At 37.8% G+C, this 18,457-nt stretch overlaps 1 protein-coding gene across 2 annotated transcripts in view; it reads left to right on the top strand.

Annotated features, from left to right (window-relative positions):
• Nucleotides 1-737: 737 nt before the first annotated feature.
• The window catches only part of LOC136748597 (death-inducer obliterator 1), a 33,011-nt gene continuing 15,291 nt past the window's right edge, over nucleotides 738-18,457 (top strand). For both annotated transcript variants that reach the window (XM_066702498.1, XM_066702499.1), the window contains exons 1-7: nucleotides 738-811; nucleotides 8,426-8,606; nucleotides 10,561-10,674; nucleotides 11,201-12,086; nucleotides 12,443-12,752; nucleotides 13,425-13,631; nucleotides 14,624-14,828. In XM_066702498.1, the coding sequence (XP_066558595.1) occupies nucleotides 10,584-10,674; nucleotides 11,201-12,086; nucleotides 12,443-12,752; nucleotides 13,425-13,631; nucleotides 14,624-14,828 (1,699 nt within the window). In that variant the 5' untranslated portion in view covers nucleotides 738-811; nucleotides 8,426-8,606; nucleotides 10,561-10,583. The remainder of the gene's footprint in view (nucleotides 812-8,425; nucleotides 8,607-10,560; nucleotides 10,675-11,200; nucleotides 12,087-12,442; nucleotides 12,753-13,424; nucleotides 13,632-14,623; nucleotides 14,829-18,457) is intronic.

An 18,457-nucleotide genomic window follows, 5' to 3' on the forward strand; every position in this document is an offset into this window, starting at 1 on the left:
TAATAACTGGAGAGTACAGTGGAGCAATGTCTACAAGATATTAACCTATATGAATTGGAAAATGGAAAAATCCTTTTGCGGAAATTATATCTCGCAGCTTCTAAATGAAACTCTCTTGTACAAAATACAAAACTATAGTATGTCTTTCTGAGATTGGAACCACGGGTGCCCTGAAACAGTACATGCTAATGGTACCAGTACAGTACCAATAGGTTTTATGCACAAGAAGTAATCAAGTTACTGTTTACACCTTTTCATTTAAAGTCTTGCCTATAAGACTGGGTTTTTCATTTTTATTTACATAGACTTTAGTATAGATGTATCCTTCAAAGGATCTAGTGAGGAAAACAGTCTAATTCTGAGGGAAATGTGAACACTAACTCCCACAATAAGTGATACTACAATGCAGCATGCAGTACATGGGTTATAATTTGACATAGAGTTGATTTAATATTTAAATACATGTTAATACAATTTAGCTAGGTGAACATAAACCTGGTTATAATAAAAATCCATCCCCTATCAAGGATGTTGTTTGCAGACCTCAAGCTACACATATATGATTGATCTCTAATGCAGGCTTTTCTTTCCCATATTTAAAACGGCGCTTATACTCCTAGGCTGTAGGTGTCGCTGTGACGCTCGCTCGCTCGTCCCTTTCCGCAACGTCCTTTTGCGACAATAACACTCGAGTCGACTTGCTTTACGGTCTCCTCCCACTCCTTCTCTACAGTCATTTTGACCCACCGAGAGAAAATGGAGGACTGAGCGGAGAGCGTCCTAGATTGCGAGACGGCGACGAACATAATAAGTACGTGGTTTTCCTGACATTTTGCCCGAGTGATTGCTTTATAATGAATGCCCTATCAAGTTATTTGTTTTGTTTGAATGCAAATTGTGTGGAAATGTGCAGTTTTGCCGCTGAAGCTCTTCTCTCGGTCTCCGGTGCTGCAGTCCGCGGACGCGTGGTGGTGGCATGGCGGGCTGTCGGAAGGGCACAGCCTCGGCTCGTCTACGCGGGCCCCAGTATCGGTATTTATTGTAATATGGCGAGATTACTTGTAACCAGTTGCTGAAATGTATAACATTGTATGCATTTATATTGTTTTAACGTGTTAGGCCTCGGTGTGTGTGTTTAATTGGCATATTTGTGTTGAAGCCTGGGTCGTGTTTTTGTTATGGTTTTGATCCGAGGCCTGATTTCGTCAGTGTGTCGAGCGAATCTGTTTTGTTTTATAAAATCAAGCTCCCGGATTAAATTAAAACGTATCCCAAAGGCCCCAGATCTGCGGTGTGGACGTGTTTTTATCTGTCTTACGTTTCCAACAATGCATGTGTCTGTATCGCTCGTATGTCTCGTATCGTGTACTTTTGTATCGGGGCGGAACTGCTCCCCTGTGATATATGTCGATTTACTATTAAAATTGGCGTTAGTAACACGGTGTAAAACTCATTTTAAAGTGGTGGTGCTTTCGTTGTATTTAGTTTTTCAGTACCACAGATCGCAATTCCTGGTCATATTTAAAATGCAGGTTTGCTTGCCACAGACTGTAAACTGCGTTATTACATCACGCAACAGCAGCGATCGGCGTAAGCAATTATGTAGGATTAACTACCAGGGTTTGATTCCATCTCGGACGACTATAGTGGATTATATTAATATATTTAATTAGATCTTTAGTTTTAGATGCATCTTTATGGATCCGAAACGTGCGAATACGGCCAACCGCTGCAAAAATGTGCAGCATTTGGGTTTGTGGAAGATGTAATTAACAAAACAAAATACATGTAGAGCAACGTGTTTTTTTTTTTTATAACTAGATAGCTTAGATAACGTTGATTGCCAGTTGGTATGTCTTCGCATTCTTGCATAATCATTTATAGAACTGTAATACTCCGATTAATAATTGATCTAGTGCCTGCCAGCCTTAACCATCTTAAATCTGCGTTACATAAGCCATTTAGAAAAAGTCTTGCAGTATTAGCATGGCGCTATTTTCCAAACTGGGACTTAAACTGGCATGAGGAATAAGTCCTATATTTTATTGATCACTAGGCCTATAACATGGCATCAGTGATTATAGACATTCCAGGCACATTAGTCACTTTGTTTTAAATGTGTGTTATTCAAGTCGCTCTCCATAATTTATTTGTATATCTTACGATAAAAAAGCGATAACAATATATCGTCTTAATGCACGAATTTTCTTAGTTTTAACCATGTTGAATCTTGAGAGGTGTCTGTGCTCCAAGTGGTGGATATAAGTTTAAATGTAATGGCAGTCCTGCAGCTGTTGGTGGCATAGCCTGGATATTCAAAAACAAAGTACAGTTTAAAAAAAAAAAAATAATAATGTAAGGGGGTGTTTCCTTCAGAAGCTGTGCTGCAATGATTTATTGGCACAGAAAAGGACATATACTACATAGTGCTCTTATGTTACTTAAATAACTAGGTTAGTTGAACAGTAATTCAAAATTTTAGAGTTCAGAATAGCCGTTCAAAGGTAGAATCTTTGACCTGTGTGTCTATTTGGTTTTCAGATAATATTTACTCAAACTCCAGCAGGCCGTTGCACTCCTAGGGAGGTTTTCACCGTGTTTAACTTAAAAGTACAGAAAATCCTCATATTTGAATATTCCAGTTTGTTTTTCAGTTCTTTCTGAAAATTAGCCTGCAGGATATCTTTTATATTCCTATATGTATAACTTTTTGCCTCCTGTCAGGGTGTTTTTCAGTGTAGGAGCCTTTCACTGGCGCCTGTAACACTGATCGTTTCTGCCTGGTGTGTTCACTGTGTTGCATGTCAATGCGGTTGGTGTTTATTGGTTGCCAGTAGAGACACTTAGGCTTTGTTGCAGGGAACCACGTTAAAGGGTTGAGTCTGTGCCAAAGGTGCTTAGTTTCCCTTGTAATTCAGTTGACCACATTGTTCACTGCTTTTTTCTCTATTAATGAAACCTGATCGCTTGAAGTTGCTAAAGGCATCTTAATCATAACATGCGGTACCTGAAACACACCTGTTTGACTTTGAAAAGTAGCAGACTTACTTTGCTGATTTCAGGCAATTTAATCAAAAACTGCATGGAGTACAGCTGCATTTTTACACTGCAAGTCATGCAAGACTGTATCCCTCACAGTCTAAGATACTGTGGTTTAGTTTGTTTACAAGCCTGCAGGTGACCATCATAAGATCCATTGTCTTTTGCTGTGGTACTCTACATTACACATTTATATTATACATTTTATGGATGGATGGTAACTTATCGTTAGAATGAGAACTCCTTAGCTATACACTTGCCATGTTTAACTGATCTGATCCGCTTGCACAGGGAAATCCCCAATACTCTGTACTGGTGTCCCAGATTTCTTTACATTAGTAATTTTGTTGTGATTAATTTTGATATTGATACCATGTATTTAAATATACTATATATCTATCTATATATAAGTAGAGGTACAATGTGAAATAAATGTGAGCACAATGTAATGTTATTTTCAATATGAGCAACATAAGATTTCCAAATACACTGGTCCTCCTGCTTTAGAAACATTGCCTATAAAATAACTTGTATTTTACTGATACTGTGTCCTTTTTAGTATGTTTTGTAAGGATTATAAAGGTAAGGTTTTAAAATGGTGGTATTTACTGAAAACTGTACAGTAAGTGGCACCATCTGCTGGTCATTACTTTTAACTGCTGTTTTTTTGTGACACCGCTTAATGCTTTGTGTCCCTTTAATGTTTCATGAGTCATTGAGGCCATGAATTAAGAATCTCACTCAGTCACTGCACTGCCACAGTTGGGTGTAGTGTATATAGTCGTATATGTCTAATGTTTTAGGTTAATATTACATTTGTTAGGTAATCTTTATTAAAGCTTTGTAAAGGAATACATTTAAAGAAGACTTAATTTATGAAATAGTCTGCTGTCCCTGCATTTGCTTATCTTTTCTCTCAAAGTACAGTATTTAATTTAGATGAAAGGGTATTTTATAAGTTCTTACAGTATAGGCAAGAACTTGTTCTAATTGCACATTTATTTTTTAAATATCAGTTTGCAGGAAATTCCTGATCAGTATAAGTAGTTTCTTAAACATCAACTTTATTTTTTCTTTTCTATTTCATAGTCTATCCTATGAAACAAAATAGCTTTTAAAAGCTGTTTTTATTAATATAATCCAATTCATATCACATTGGTTTAAATCTATTTCTTTCTCTTGTCAGTCACATTGGGACTAAGGCCTGGGGAATATGGAAGCTAGAACATCAATTTCAGAACTGGGTCTTCCTGCTGATAAAATTTAAGTTGTGGATATGTTATGGTATGTTAGGTTCAGTTTTATAATACAAATGCTTTTACTTGAGGAACTACAATCTCCCTTTAAAAACTTGCCTTCTGTGCTTACAGTGTGGTCTGTTTGTGCACTGCTATCTCATGAAGCTTTTGAGATGCATTCAGTAAGTTTTTGAGTTGTAAATTGTGTTTGCCTGAAATGACATTATTAAATGTATATATTTTAGATGTGTATTTTAAATTAAAGAAACAGGAAGTTTAAGAACTCAAAACGTGACTGCACATTGTCCAGTTCTTCATGAAACCTGTGTGATGTCAAAGTATTTCAAGTATTGAGATATTCAATGTGTGCTTAATATATAGTTCAGTATTAGTTTATTAATCCTTGGAAGCCAGCTGTCACATGGGTCTGGTGTTACAAATCTCTTTGCTTTCTGGTTTTAAATCATACTACCTATTGTGAACCGTTTTTTTTTTTTAGCGATGGTATAACACTTTGTGCCTGCATTCTGAAAATGACCTAAATATCTTTCACTATCACTAGATTTGGTTCTTAATGTAAACTAAGCTAATTATCCTCCATTTAATAAGCATAACTGTTGAAACTCCTGTTAATGCATTTAAATATAAAATATGCAGCTGATGGATACCTGTTTTGGACATCTGGAAACATAGCTTAATGGAAAACATTGTTGAAGGTGTTCCCATTTTAAAATCGAATGCATGTTTATTTTTGTATTGATCTAAGCTTTGTCATAGTTGCTGTCATTACGGGTGAACACTGGACTGAACTGTGAGTGTAGCATCATGTGTAATGAGGCATTTAAATTTAGTTTTGAACCAATAAACCTTAGGATATCTGCAATAACGTGTACCAGAATGTTAGTCTGGAATTGTGCAACTGCTCTGCTTCTCCGAAATATCAGAATAAATTTGCTTTCAGCCATCAGGAAGAGAAGCTCTCAGTCCTCATATCACAAATTAAGTGTTTTTGTTTTGTTTTTATAGATGTATTATAAATGAAAGGGTTTATGGATTATATATACTTTCAGTGTCTTATTTCTGCTACTGTAAAATATAACTGTTTGGTTGAATTGCTTTGTAACATACATTTTGGATTAAGAAACTGTAATTAATTTACACTAGTAATCTTACTTTACATAGATTAAACAAGCCTGTAAATTAACAGGCATTACAATTTAGTATTAAATGCGGACGGTAGCAGTAGTGCTTTTTCTGCCATGTCAATTGGTAAAGCAGGTGCATGGATTGTATTAAGTTTTATCGTTTGTAAAATACATTATATAAACATTTATAAAAGCTTTACAATTCTCTTACACCTGTAGCCTTTAGTTATTAAAAATACCCTTGATGGTAGGGCTGCAACTGAAACATGTTTGTACATAGAGGTGACACGCTAAAGCAGGTCTTGTTGATGTTGCTGTGGGGTTGATGCATCTTTTGAGGTGGGCTCTGGTTTGGTGTTGTAGATTTACATGAGTTGTTTTAATTGCCTTTTTCTTTGTCCGTCTGTATTTTGAATTTGTGAGTGTGTGTCTAGTGGATTCTAGGGGTGTAATGGTACGCAAAAGTCACCGTTCGATACATACCTCAGATTTTAAGTTAAGTTTTGGTACGATTTCAGTACAGTGGGAAAAATACATGCATAACATTTTTTAACTTATTATGAAGTTATAAACTTGTAAACCGTGACTAATTGGTCATAATTCCTGAACAAAGGAAGGCACATAAAGGTACATATCTTTCTTAAATAAAAACACCTCGGTATAGGTATTTAAAATGTCAGTCAATATTGCTGCAACCTACTAACAAAACTTAAAGTGCATCTGAAAGTTCTCAAATAAACTTTCAACATGTTTAAAACCAGTATTCTCTACAATGGAAAATGGTCGCAGATCCATTGTGATAAAAACACCTATGGCTTTAGTTATTGCTTTTGCCCTTTCTGAATGAGCAGGGAGAGGTTGCTTACATGCCACGGGGAGCAGGGTTTGCACTGCACTCTGTTTTCTCCTTGTTCCAGTGATATTCACATGTGGATGATGCCATCTCAAATGAGTAATCACTTTCGACATGAAATAGTTAAATGGGGTTATAAACCTTTGAGCTATAGTAATACTTTCTTGGCTGTATGAGTTTGTGATGCGAAGCATGTTTTTTCCATTATGATCTATTACAGTAAAGTTGTTTGTCAATATAAATCTGACTTGTCATACCATATAATGCTTCAATAATATAACAATCAACTGGACAAAAAAAACAATGCAACTGCAACTTTATAATTCAGCAGGAATCCTTAATATTGAATCTTTCAGTCAGTAAATCTTAACTGGAGTAACTTTAGGGTTTCTATTAATCTGGCACAATTGAATTGACATTAAAGCAGCCTAAACTTAGAAAATGTAACTGTCTGACAGTCTTTTTAGTGTTTGTACATGAGGAACTCTTGCTCTCAGATTTGGGAACATTTTCTTGTGATGTTCCTTTTAAAATAGTTTTTCATTGCCATAATGTGTTTTTGTGCTTGTATTCATACTTGTTGAGGTGGAATAAGTATCCTAAACTGTTAATGCTCTATTGAAAGTTATTTTTCTCGTTCATAGCCAATGTAATTAAATGCAGGATTGTTCTGTATCTACTGAAGAAAAAAAGAGCCAGCAACTTAAATGCTAAAATATCCCAAAAATAAAATGTAAGAAGTGGGAACAGTCATTTTAATGTCCTCCTAGGCACAAGAGAAATGGTTTCATTGAAATAGAATAGTGTTGGTGTTTGATTTTGTTCCTGACTAACCAGTCAGTGTGAAGCACACATCGGATAAAAAATGGCTTCTGTGTTGGTGCTATAGAGTTTTTCAACACATTGTCAGCTGTTTTATAGCCCTAAATTATTAGTTTTCTTAATTGAAAATGTCTAAGTTTTTTTTGTTTGTTTTTTAACAGTTGAAGATTTCTAGATCTGAAGTGTGCAGAGCAACGTAAGAGCTGAAATCAGGGTATTTTTAGGTTAACAGATTTTAAATAAGTATCAAAGGGCTGTTAGACAAAAAGCCAGGTGACGCATGGAACATGGGAATTGTGATTGGAGAAACTCTTGTTATGCAGGTGGGGTAATAAAAAATAAAATGAATAGGTTTGCAAAGAGTCCTTTTAAGAACAATTACGGTAAATTGATTATTTTAATCTAAATGTTAGCCTAAATTATATTGTCCTCCGCAGTCTCAAGTCTGCAGGTCAGCTGACCTAACCCCTGCCCCGTTTTAAGGCATTCCTGACAAAGCAGATCAAAAGAAGGCATTGTTTAATTAAATCTTGCTGCTACTGTTCATCCTTGCATTTGTATTTATTTTTATTACTTTGTAGTTTAGTTGGTGGAAATCAGATATGGCATATGTTTGACTATTGTTTGTGAGTTTCATGATGTATCCTCAATATATCGAAGTTAAAATTTAAAAATAAATAATAAAAGGATTAGCATGGCTTTTAAAAATGCAGCTTCTATAAAGAAATAACTTCTGAAGATTTCAGAGATTAAGTAATTGTATGCTTTTCTGTGCAGTGTGTTCTGGTTTCAGACCAATGGCTAATGTTTTTTGGCGGGGTTATAGTTTAAAATGTGGGATTTGTATCATATAGGACTTTTAATGTCTTGATTCCATATTTAAAACTTATATAAGTAATGGTTTACAGTTTATTTAATGAATATTATAGATTTGGAAACTAGACCTTATTGCTGGGGTAGGTCTTATCTATTAAGATATTAAGGCTTCATTACATTTCTCTAGATACAGCTTTACTGATGACAAAATAGCTTTAGAGCCTTACTTTTAAATTATAACAGCCTTTTATAATTACTGTTTAAGTTGGGCCTTTTGCATTGATCAAATCTACACACATCATAATTATAATGTGGTGGATTACTTCTGTGACAACTGTCATGTGAAGAGCATTCCTGTTAAAATGTCAGAAGATAAAATGCTGCGACAACTGGAGACTGTAAATAGTGTTTAACAGAGGCATTTGCTCTATAGAGATGTTCAGCAAACTGCATTTGTGTTCTGCAGTATAGTGTGCATGTTGCTTATTGCCTTCTGTTCTTTTTCACTTTAGTCCCATCAGAAGAAGGAACAGACTAGTGATGAGTGATGATCTGGACCTTCTGAACGAGGAGATCGAGCGGTTATCTCGTCAGACCAGAGAGGGAGGTTGCTCCCCGACTCTTCCCTCAGTGTCCAGTCTGTCCCCCAGGGACTTGCTGCACGTTTGCCGGATCTCGGAAGAGCACTCTCAGGTAAGTTAGTTACAGAATTTTTATATTGATTTTAGTGATTACTTTGAAGCACCGTTTTCTTCACTGTTTGTGTGATGTATCATACATCAGAACGGGAGATAAAACTAAACCTTGAGGTTTGATGTGCATTTGTGAATGTTCTAAAAATGCATAGTTAGACTGACAATTTATTTCCAATGGGTCATATAGTTGACTTTAAGCCAGTAGTATGGGATGTCTGACTCTGAAGGGGTGAACTTAAAGGGTTCTTTATTTCATAACATTTAAATTGTTTATAGTGGGCATACTTAAACATTTATTTATGCAAAGATACGTTATGATCCATATGACAAGATTGACCACAGAACTGTGGTGTTTACACTCGGACATTATTTTAATACATTTTATTTCAGCCATTGAAGGGAAATTAGATTTTTTTTTTTTCCTGGCAGTTTGAAGTTGAATTAGGTCTGTTTTAAAAGGTGCACATTGACTTCAGTAAATATGCCCATGCCATAATGACTAGTTGGTGTCTTAAGTGTCCGCCCAAGTCTGGCTAAAAGAAGCACTTTATTTAAAGCTTAAGAACATTTTTTAAATTCCAAGACACTGATCTATCCTAAATCTCTTAGGCCTTTTTCAAAACTTGTACGCAGTGCCATTTTGTAGTGTCCATTGTCTTTTTATATCTATATATCGTTCAATTTTTTTTAGGAGGTCGTACAGCTTCAGCAACTGTTTGTAGGGCTTGAGGAGTCAGGCATTCAGTTCCAACTATTTGACCTTTATGTTCCCAATGTGGGACCTTCTGACCCAGCTGGTATTTTGGGCACAATGTTGAGTGACACAGACCCCCTCCTGCCCTCATCTAGCGTGCCTTTTCAGTTAGATCTACAGAGGGTTCCTGGCCAAGGCAGCAGCAGCAAGGACTCAGGTAAACCCACACAGGGAGAAAGGGAGGCTGGTTTATTGGAGACACCTGTAGGCATCGTGTAATACTAGTCACTAATTATGGGCGGCACTCATTTCATGTTTCTGAGTTATTAAAGCATTAGCACACAAGTGTTTGCCCGTGATCTTTTCTAACCTTGAACAGCAGTACTTGGGCAACGTTTCAAGGACAGAAGTAGATATAAAGGTTGTCTGTCATTTTGCTGCAGCCTGTGCAAAGGTTTTTTCCATTTTGTCTTCAGAAGACAATCAAATGCAAAATTCCAAGTATGTTTGTTGATATGCGTTAATCAGGTCCTGATGTAACATTAGGTGTAAGAGCAAGCTAATTTGAAACCTAACGGTATATTTTAGTAATACTAGTTAGTTGAATATCACTAGAGTGGGTTTTATGATGCAGGTCATATCATGGTCGTGGTTAATGGACACTATTACTTCCTTTCAGAATCTGTTTTGGATTTTTTTGTGCTTTTGGAGGGATAGTCTTGTGCTGCTTTTCAGGAAAAAGACATGGACAAAATTGTGGGTTATGATGAGACAAACCTCTTTTTTGGGGCATCAAAGTTGGAGGTTGTATCACTTAGTTGTATGTGTTTCTGTTCACCTACATGAAACATAGGAATTATTTAGGGATTGCAGGAGAATGGTGTGGTTACATTAAGTCCTGTGTTTAGTTTCGATTGAAGACTAGGTTGCTTTTGACAATCTAAAAACTGGGCATTTATGTTGATCTTTTTGCTGCTCAGTATCAAAGTGGCTTTGAAAATTGACATTAGCTAAAGCTGCTCAAATTATATTGTGGAGAACAATATGTACACTAGTGTTTTTACCAAACTTCAGTCTCTTGTGGGTTTGTACCTCAAGTCACATTGTACCACATGTTCAAGAAATCTTAATACATTTTAATTAGGGTTTAATTAAACAAAATGGTTGAGCAGTCTTCAGTTGATTATGGCTAAAGTTGCGCAATTTATGTTGGAAACCTTGGAGGTTAATTTTGTTTGCCCCCCTTTTTTTATTATAGATATTCTGTTTGAAAATAGTGTCATGTCAGCTATGGAGGACATTGTGAGTTCTGAGCTCTCTCTAAACCCTGAGTCAGAACAGAGCCAGGATCCTATGGATATCAGCTCTCAAGGTACACATTCACTTTTAAAAAGCTTAATTATAAAATCCTTGCAAATATTCTGGCACAGCCTTCTGAAGGTGATGCCATGTGAATGCCTTTTCACTGCTTGCTTTATGCTTAGTGCTCTTTAAGGCTTAAAGGAAATTATGAATTACCTATAGCTTTAAACCACATTACATTACTTGCACAAGCTTTGGTTAAAAGCTTTTGTCCCCCACTTTTACTCAATGTATAGAGTTTAAGTATAGTAAAGTAATATTTCACTAAAGTTACTGTACCAACTTCTTACTTTGTTAATCAGATTTTATTATAAATCTCTGAATTGCCCTTTTACAAACTAATGGAGTTGCATGGTTCGCAATACTGGTAATTTAAATAAACACACAAAAAACACAACTGCAATTGTCAGCCATCGCATTCTTGCTGTCTTGTCCACACTGCTCTTTGAAGTACTACTGTTCAAACTAGTGAAAACTTGGTGAAGGAATAAGTTCTATAGGAATTTTGTATTCTTATTTCTCCCCCCCCCCGACAGTTTCAACCACAGTAGATGAAAAAGAAGAGCAAAGCAATGAAGACAGTGAAAAGCTAGAGGAGGCAGGGAAGTCTGTAAAACCCACTAGCAAGGAGTTTCGGAAGACGTGGGGTTTCCGGAGGACCACGATCGCAAAGAGAGAGATGCCAGGAGACGTCGATAGCCAGGACTCTGCAAACGCACCGTTGCGCCGCAGTGGGCGCCAGGCGAAGAGGACGGACAAGATGGAGGAGTTCCTGTCGACGGCCAAACGTGGGCGAGGGGGCCGACGCAGCGCCCCAGCCAACCTGGAGAGCTCAGACCCTCCCTCCCAAACCCCTACTGACGTAGAGACAGCCTCCGAGGCCAGCTTTGACGGTACTTCAGAGACCAAGGCAGGAAGTGAGATCACTGACCCCAAGGCAGAGTCCCCAGAGAGAGAACAGGGTGACAAAAAGAAAGCAGAGGGCTCTGGCATGGAGGAGGGCAGCACAGATGAGGATGAAGACAGTGATGAGCTGACTCTAAAGGAGCTGCAGAACCAGTTGAGGAAGAAGAGAGTAGAAGGCGAGACGGAGACAGCGGCAGAGCCTGATGCCCAACCTGAAGCAGAACCGGAGGAGGAGGAGGAGGAGGAGGAGGAGGAGGAGGCTGAGGCCGTGGCTGTGAAAGAGGAGGAAAGCCCTGAAAAACCCACAGAGGAACAGAGTGGCCGCCGGCTCTCGAGTAGCCCTGGCAGGGGAGGGGGGAAGGAAACCACACTGGTCAAGAAGGATATCAAGCCCAAATCAGTGATGAAAACTGGCAAAGACCCAGGGGAAAAGGGACCAGCTTCCAGTAAATCTGAATGCGAGGGCTATGATCCAAATGCACTGTATTGTATCTGTCGGCAAAAGCACAACAACAGGTAAGAAAATACTACTTTACATTTAAGAGCCAAAAGTAGGTTTTTTTGTATGCCCCTACCCCTAGTTACTGCAGTCCTCTGGGTTTATGTGCCACACTCCAGCTCGGATCGGCAGGGAGGTCAGGAATGCCAGTAGAAAGTTTGGGCTGAGTGCAAGCAGGGTAGATGAAGAAGACTTGGGAATAAAGGGAACAATTGCCAAGTTCACAGAGAGGGTAATGCTAGCTGAGAATAACTAACAAACTAAGTCATCATAATAGTTAACCTCTTATACCTTGTCATTCTGCTATTGAGTGTCCTTTGAGGGTTTTGAATCGTCCCGGTTGTGCAAGCTCTCTCTGCGGCTGTGTGTGCAGGTTCATGATCTGTTGTGACCGCTGCGAGGAGTGGTTTCACGGGGACTGTGTGGGCATCACAGAGGCTCGTGGCCGTCTGCTGGAGAGGAATGGCGAGGATTACATCTGCCCCAACTGCACCACGCAACAGGGCCAGCCCTGCGGTGGCCCGGACAGTGAGGGGGACAAGCTAGAGGCAACAAAGTCTGGCCAGTCCTCCGGACAGAGCGCCCCGTCTGCCGAGAAGCCTAACGAAGATCAGGGAATCAAAGGCAGAATCGAGAAAGCCACCAATCCCAGTGGGAAAAAGAAAATAAAAATATTCCAGCCGGTAGGTGTTCTTCCTTGCTTTATTACAATAAACTGTCATAGTGTATATGTATCTTTTGATCTGTAGCCTGTACCCTAATTTTAGAGAGCGTATTAATCTATATAGTTATATATGCAGTGGCATATGGCATTTCAAAAAGAGACAAACTTTGAGAGATCACCTTAATTGGAAAACTATTGATTGTACTTTTTATACTTTAAGTCTTGTTTGTGCTTTATGTAAAATGGTGATTTTAACTGCCTTGATCAGCTATAATCAGACAACACATTAAGTCAACTCACGGTTGCAATTAATAGATGACCGCACCAATATGCTATTTAAACTGGTTGATAATATGCAGACTTAGCTTGAGGAAGATCTTTACAAGGTCACAATGCTTACATTGCAGATGCTGTCCTAGGTTAAATAATGGAAACATTTGCAGACTATCCTCTTTCATTGTTATTGTTGTTATGCAGTGAATGTTCTCTTATTAAAGGAAGTGGCACAGTGTATATCCATGGTTGTTTAAAATGTAATGTGACAGGGTGACCAATATTTGAACCTTTTCCTAATGAATGTATACATTCAGAGGTTAATTGTCAATAAAAGGTGCAGGTCAGAAGTTGAGCTCAGGTTACTTCTACTGGTGTGGGTATTGCAAGGGATGGCTGACTTTGAGTTTGTTCACAGGCTGTCGAGGCCCGTGAGCTTCCCAAGTGCATCGGCCCAGGCTGTGCCAACCACGCCCTGCCCGACTCGGTGTACTGCGGTAACGATTGCATTCTCAGACACGCCGCTGCTGCAATGAAATCTCTTTCTGACGTCAAAGAGCCCAAACCTAAAGAAAAACCTAAACCTAAAGCACAGAAAAAACCTCCTTCAAAAACCCAAACCAAGGTAACCTTTTATCCCCCCCCCACTGCCATCGTACACTACTGCAAACTTACTGTCAGTTGGACTTTGTAATTAGTCCAATAATTCATATACTTACAGACTTACTGAAACATGAAAACTGGTTTTCCACATATTTATATTCGTAGGATTTTGTTCAATCTACTCTGGTATTGAGGGCAGCTGAAGTACTGCGTTTATTAGTTATCAGTCTTTGAATTTCTCTATTGATTTGTTTATAGATAATAGCTGTCTGAACAACGTTTTGAATATATCAATGTTTAATTATAAAGCTGTTGTATTTTAAATGGCTTCACGTAGTTGTGTGGCTACTGAGATTTTACTCCAATCCCTTTTAACCTTTTAAGGTAGCTTTAAGATCATTTCAATCGAATAATCACTGGAATTTTATACTCCTGTAGCATTTTAAAGTGTAGATTTGCCTAACTCTAATGTGCATTAACTCTGCAAATCTGTGCAACTTGTGAACTGCAGCAGGTGAGTGTCCTTGGGTGATCATGACACTGATATAAAGACTGGCCTGTCAGCAGAGGCTAAATTAACACCTTACTAAAATAAATGAATATCCTCTTGAACCCATTCGAAGTGCAAGCATTAACATTTCGGATATTAAAGTTCAGGGGTGGGAAAATTTAAGGAAAATAAACTGAACCACATTGAATAGTCATTAATTTTATATGGAGTGAGAGGTAGTAATTAAATCCCTTCAGCAGATTGCTTTTCCTAACACTAAGGTTATTTGAAATGCTTATCTTGCTCGGATGTGATGAACCACATATCACAATATACCTAGAATTGAAAGGCACTTTAATATAATGATTGTAGTTATTGTCTGGGGCATTGAAGTTAAATGATGGAGTGCCTCGTTTTGCAATTTAAGCATTTAAAAGCAATTTAAAGCCAATGCCTTCACTGTTTAAATCGTTAGAAAACAGGCCATTTTTAAAAAAATATTAATTAGGACTTTCCTCTCTTAGGGTCTGAAGAGACTCCTCCCAGAGCGCAAGGCTGTGAAGAGGACTGCAGAGGCGGCTATCAAGGCTGAGGAGGACTCGTCCGGCAGCGAGACGGAGCAAGCGGAAGAGGAGCCAGTTGTACCGTCCTGGTCCAGCGATCATAATTACAATGCAGTAAAGCCAGAAAAGACTGCAGCCATTTCATCATCTGTGTTTTACAAAGCGTGTATGTATCTCCTGGAGGTTTTCAGCACTAACATATTTTTCATTTCTCTTATTTCTAAAGTTTAAAGAGAAACAATCGGCAGACCACATACCACAGGTTACATGTTAGGCCTCCTCTGATTTTATTTAATGAAAACAGATTCCAGTAATGTTTTATCACATGGTCACTGCAGTGAGGGGAGGTTATGAGGATCAATTCTCGCCCAGAATTGCCTCACATGCCACAGGTAAGAAGCCATGCAATGGGATCTGAACCTGTGATCCACAATCTCTCAGATTATTTTATATACAAAGAATCTTGAAAGACACTGTTGTCACAATATAAATGAGATGCATTGCAGCCAGTTGCATAGAAGTCAGCCACGGGTAAGTATAGAATAGTTTACTTTTCAAATTCTTAAATATTGGTAAGTATATTGGTTTTGCAGGACTTAAGTCTAAACCTCAATTACATTAAATAAAGGACAGCTTTATACTGTTTTGAACTGATTTTGATCAGTTCAGTGTTTCACTGATCGACTACAGTCAAGGGAAGACAATGCATTGAAAGCCCCAACTGTCATAAATGGGAATCCTGAGCAATAATTCAAATGTAGAAAACATACAGGAAATTCCATTTATATTGTGTTATACTGTTTCATGAAATGCATGACTTCATGCATTGCTAACACATTCCTGCTCACTGTTTTGGGTATAGCATTAAGCTGTAGCTTGATGGTAACCAGACTTTTAATGCTAAAAAGGGTAAGCAGGACTACACGATGGAACTCGTTTTGATGCTAAATGACTGTGGGCGTTAATCCTCATTAGAACAAACTGGGGCTTTAAAATACATCAGTAGTTCCATTTAAAAAGGGGAATAAGCGGACTATAGTGTCTGAAAATCATTCAATATAAGAAATAGACAAAATAACAAGCTTTTTTAGCTGTATTATAATTTTTCTTGATGTCAGCATATGGTGTGTAAAATCAGGCAATGAATCAGGGAGAGTATTTGAAAATAATGCATTTAGTGAAATGTAGTCCTCCATGGTCCATAGCTAAAGCTCCATCATGTCTTTTACTCGGTATGTTTTCTGCTACCCTTTATGGGAAAACTGTTTGATTTCCTGCACTGTTCAAGCAACCTGCTGAAGACTCCTCTTATTTCATACAACAGGTAGGTGTTGATTTTCATCAGACTTCATTAATATTTCGCGGAGTAATTAATACTTAAAAAAAAAAAAAAAAAAAAAACAGTAAGTAGTATTGAGTATTACTAGGCTAATTGATATCTTTAGTTGCAAGTGATTACTAGTTCTGAAATGTCACACTTACAGAATACATTTTCACCTTTGTAGACTACTGTAAAGCAGTATAAATGTTTCTAAGCCATGACTTTTTGGTCTTTGCTATTTGCATGTTTTTGTGTCTTAGTACATAACTGAAGTCAAACAGCTTCTAAAATAAAAGCAGATATCACAGATATTCATTTTTTTTAATGACTTCCTTAATTGCTCAAGTTACCAGACCCATTCTCAAAGGGACACTCCTGCTCAGTGAGATGTTACTGAGGCGCCTCCCAGCAAAGATTTTTCTGCAGCACACTTTCTTTTAAGGCTTATGCAAGTTCCACAGCTTGACTGCCAGACACCGAGGGTACGAGCCACCAAAAGCATTGTGGCTGGGAATGAGTTGATTTACACAAGGTTAAAGATCATTCAGAGCAGCATGGATACACGATGTGGGATTTCAGCTGGGTGACGACAGCAGGACCCATACGTCAGAAGACTGATGCTGTGGCTTCATCCAAGGGATCCTACAGGAGTGTACAGAGAATCGCTGAAGAATACCCCAGAGGTCTGAAGAGAGGAGTCGACGGGGAACGTCTCGAGAGCCATTAGGGAGGCAGGCTTTATCTATCTTCATGACGTAGTTTACATTAGCTTATATTTTTGTGTTTGAAAGCAAGATGAAGTTCTAAATTAACTGCACATTAATTTTTAATTCACAAAAATATAGTTCAGTTTTGATAAATAGCTCTGCCTTAGAAGTCTGTATGTGGAAGTTCGTCTTCGCTTATTAAAGGGGAGAAACGGTAGAATGCGTTGCCATCCAGCTTCTTGAATTCATATAAAATACACAGGGCAGAGATGGATCGGGGAAGGGTTTAAAAAGTTGTTTTCAAGGTTGTAGTTCTCCCAAAAATATGGTTTAAATTCCCAGAAGTAGGTTTTATGTGCTGCATATTCCGTTAAACCTCAGTTCAGGCTTACACTTCCTACATGCCATATTAATTCGTTCACTGTTCTTTTCATAGAACTAAATTACTTTAAAAACAAACTATTGTTGCATATCTGCTCTGTCCTATTAAGAGAATCTTTAACATTTCTTAATATGTGCCAGCTTATATTGAGGTATGTTAACTAAATTAATGTAGCCATCCTATAAATCACTTCCAAGGCCTAACATTTATAGTGCCAAATTATTTTCGTTACATCTTTGTCAAGTGATCCAGGTAGTTTAAGTTTTATAAAGAAAACACTGAAGACAAATGCAACACGGTAGCCTAATATTACAGGAATCTACATTTGTGCTTTAATGGTGTCCAGATGAGTTGCAGATCAGAGTGAGAAAGTAGTTAAAAACTATTCATGAATAACAATCTTGGATGGTCTTTCAGAAACTATCAGAGCCTGTTAGTTTACTTGAATATTACAAAGGTAATAACCCCTCCTCATGGAATTGAGGAGATGCCCATTTCTGTTGCATCTGAAAATTACAATCTGATTATGAAATGCTCATAATGAATCAATGTATATAGAGATTAAAGGTGTACTATAATTCTTTTGAAATGGTTACCTTAAATGCAAAATGAGACAACATAATAAAGCTTGGGAATACTTTAACCCTGCTTTTCATGTCATTCTAAAATACCAGGGAGAATGTATTTGAGTGGTTACTGGCTAAAGAAATTTGGAAAGGCCCTGTAAGTGCTGGAGGAGCACCTCCAGCTGAGGAGATAGTAGTAGGCTGTGCTCCTGCCTACAGTAGAAATGCCAAACCAAGAAGCACATGGTACCTCTAGTGGTAGAAAACAGAATCGCATGTATGTACAACATATTGAGGAGACTAGCAGTGATTGTAACATCGCTGTAGCAGTTTGCTCAACAAAAGTGAGTCGGCAGATGTCAACGTTTTCAGCAGGTTCATTCTTCAACATCTATTCGAAATGACAGATATTCAATTAGCCTCAACACATCATTTTCCGTCTTGGGAATCCAAAGATATTTCACGTAATACAATTTTATAAGGCAATGATTACAACCCCCCCCCCCCTGTTTATTATTGGTATTTGGAAGAGAGGAACAGTTTGTTATCAAAACCAAAGCCATTTTCAGACTAAGATTAATGTAAACTTGGCACATATGTTTTGGTCCAATTTATTCATGAAAGAAAACCCCATGGTGCAGAACAGATAAATTGAATGAGTGGTTGACTTCATATTTTTAGAAATTAAAGTGCTGCCAATTCCTTGATAGGTTCCAAATATGTTTTTCCCCCCCTCTAATGTATAGATCACAGTATAAAGGTGGTGTTGAAATTGTTTTTGTAATCTTGGAAAATGCACTTGTTTACATTTGAAGCCAT

The sequence above is a fragment of the Amia ocellicauda genome, chromosome 4 (assembly GCF_036373705.1).
Source record: "Amia ocellicauda isolate fAmiCal2 chromosome 4, fAmiCal2.hap1, whole genome shotgun sequence".
NCBI classification, from domain to species: Eukaryota; Metazoa; Chordata; class Actinopteri; order Amiiformes; family Amiidae; genus Amia; species Amia ocellicauda.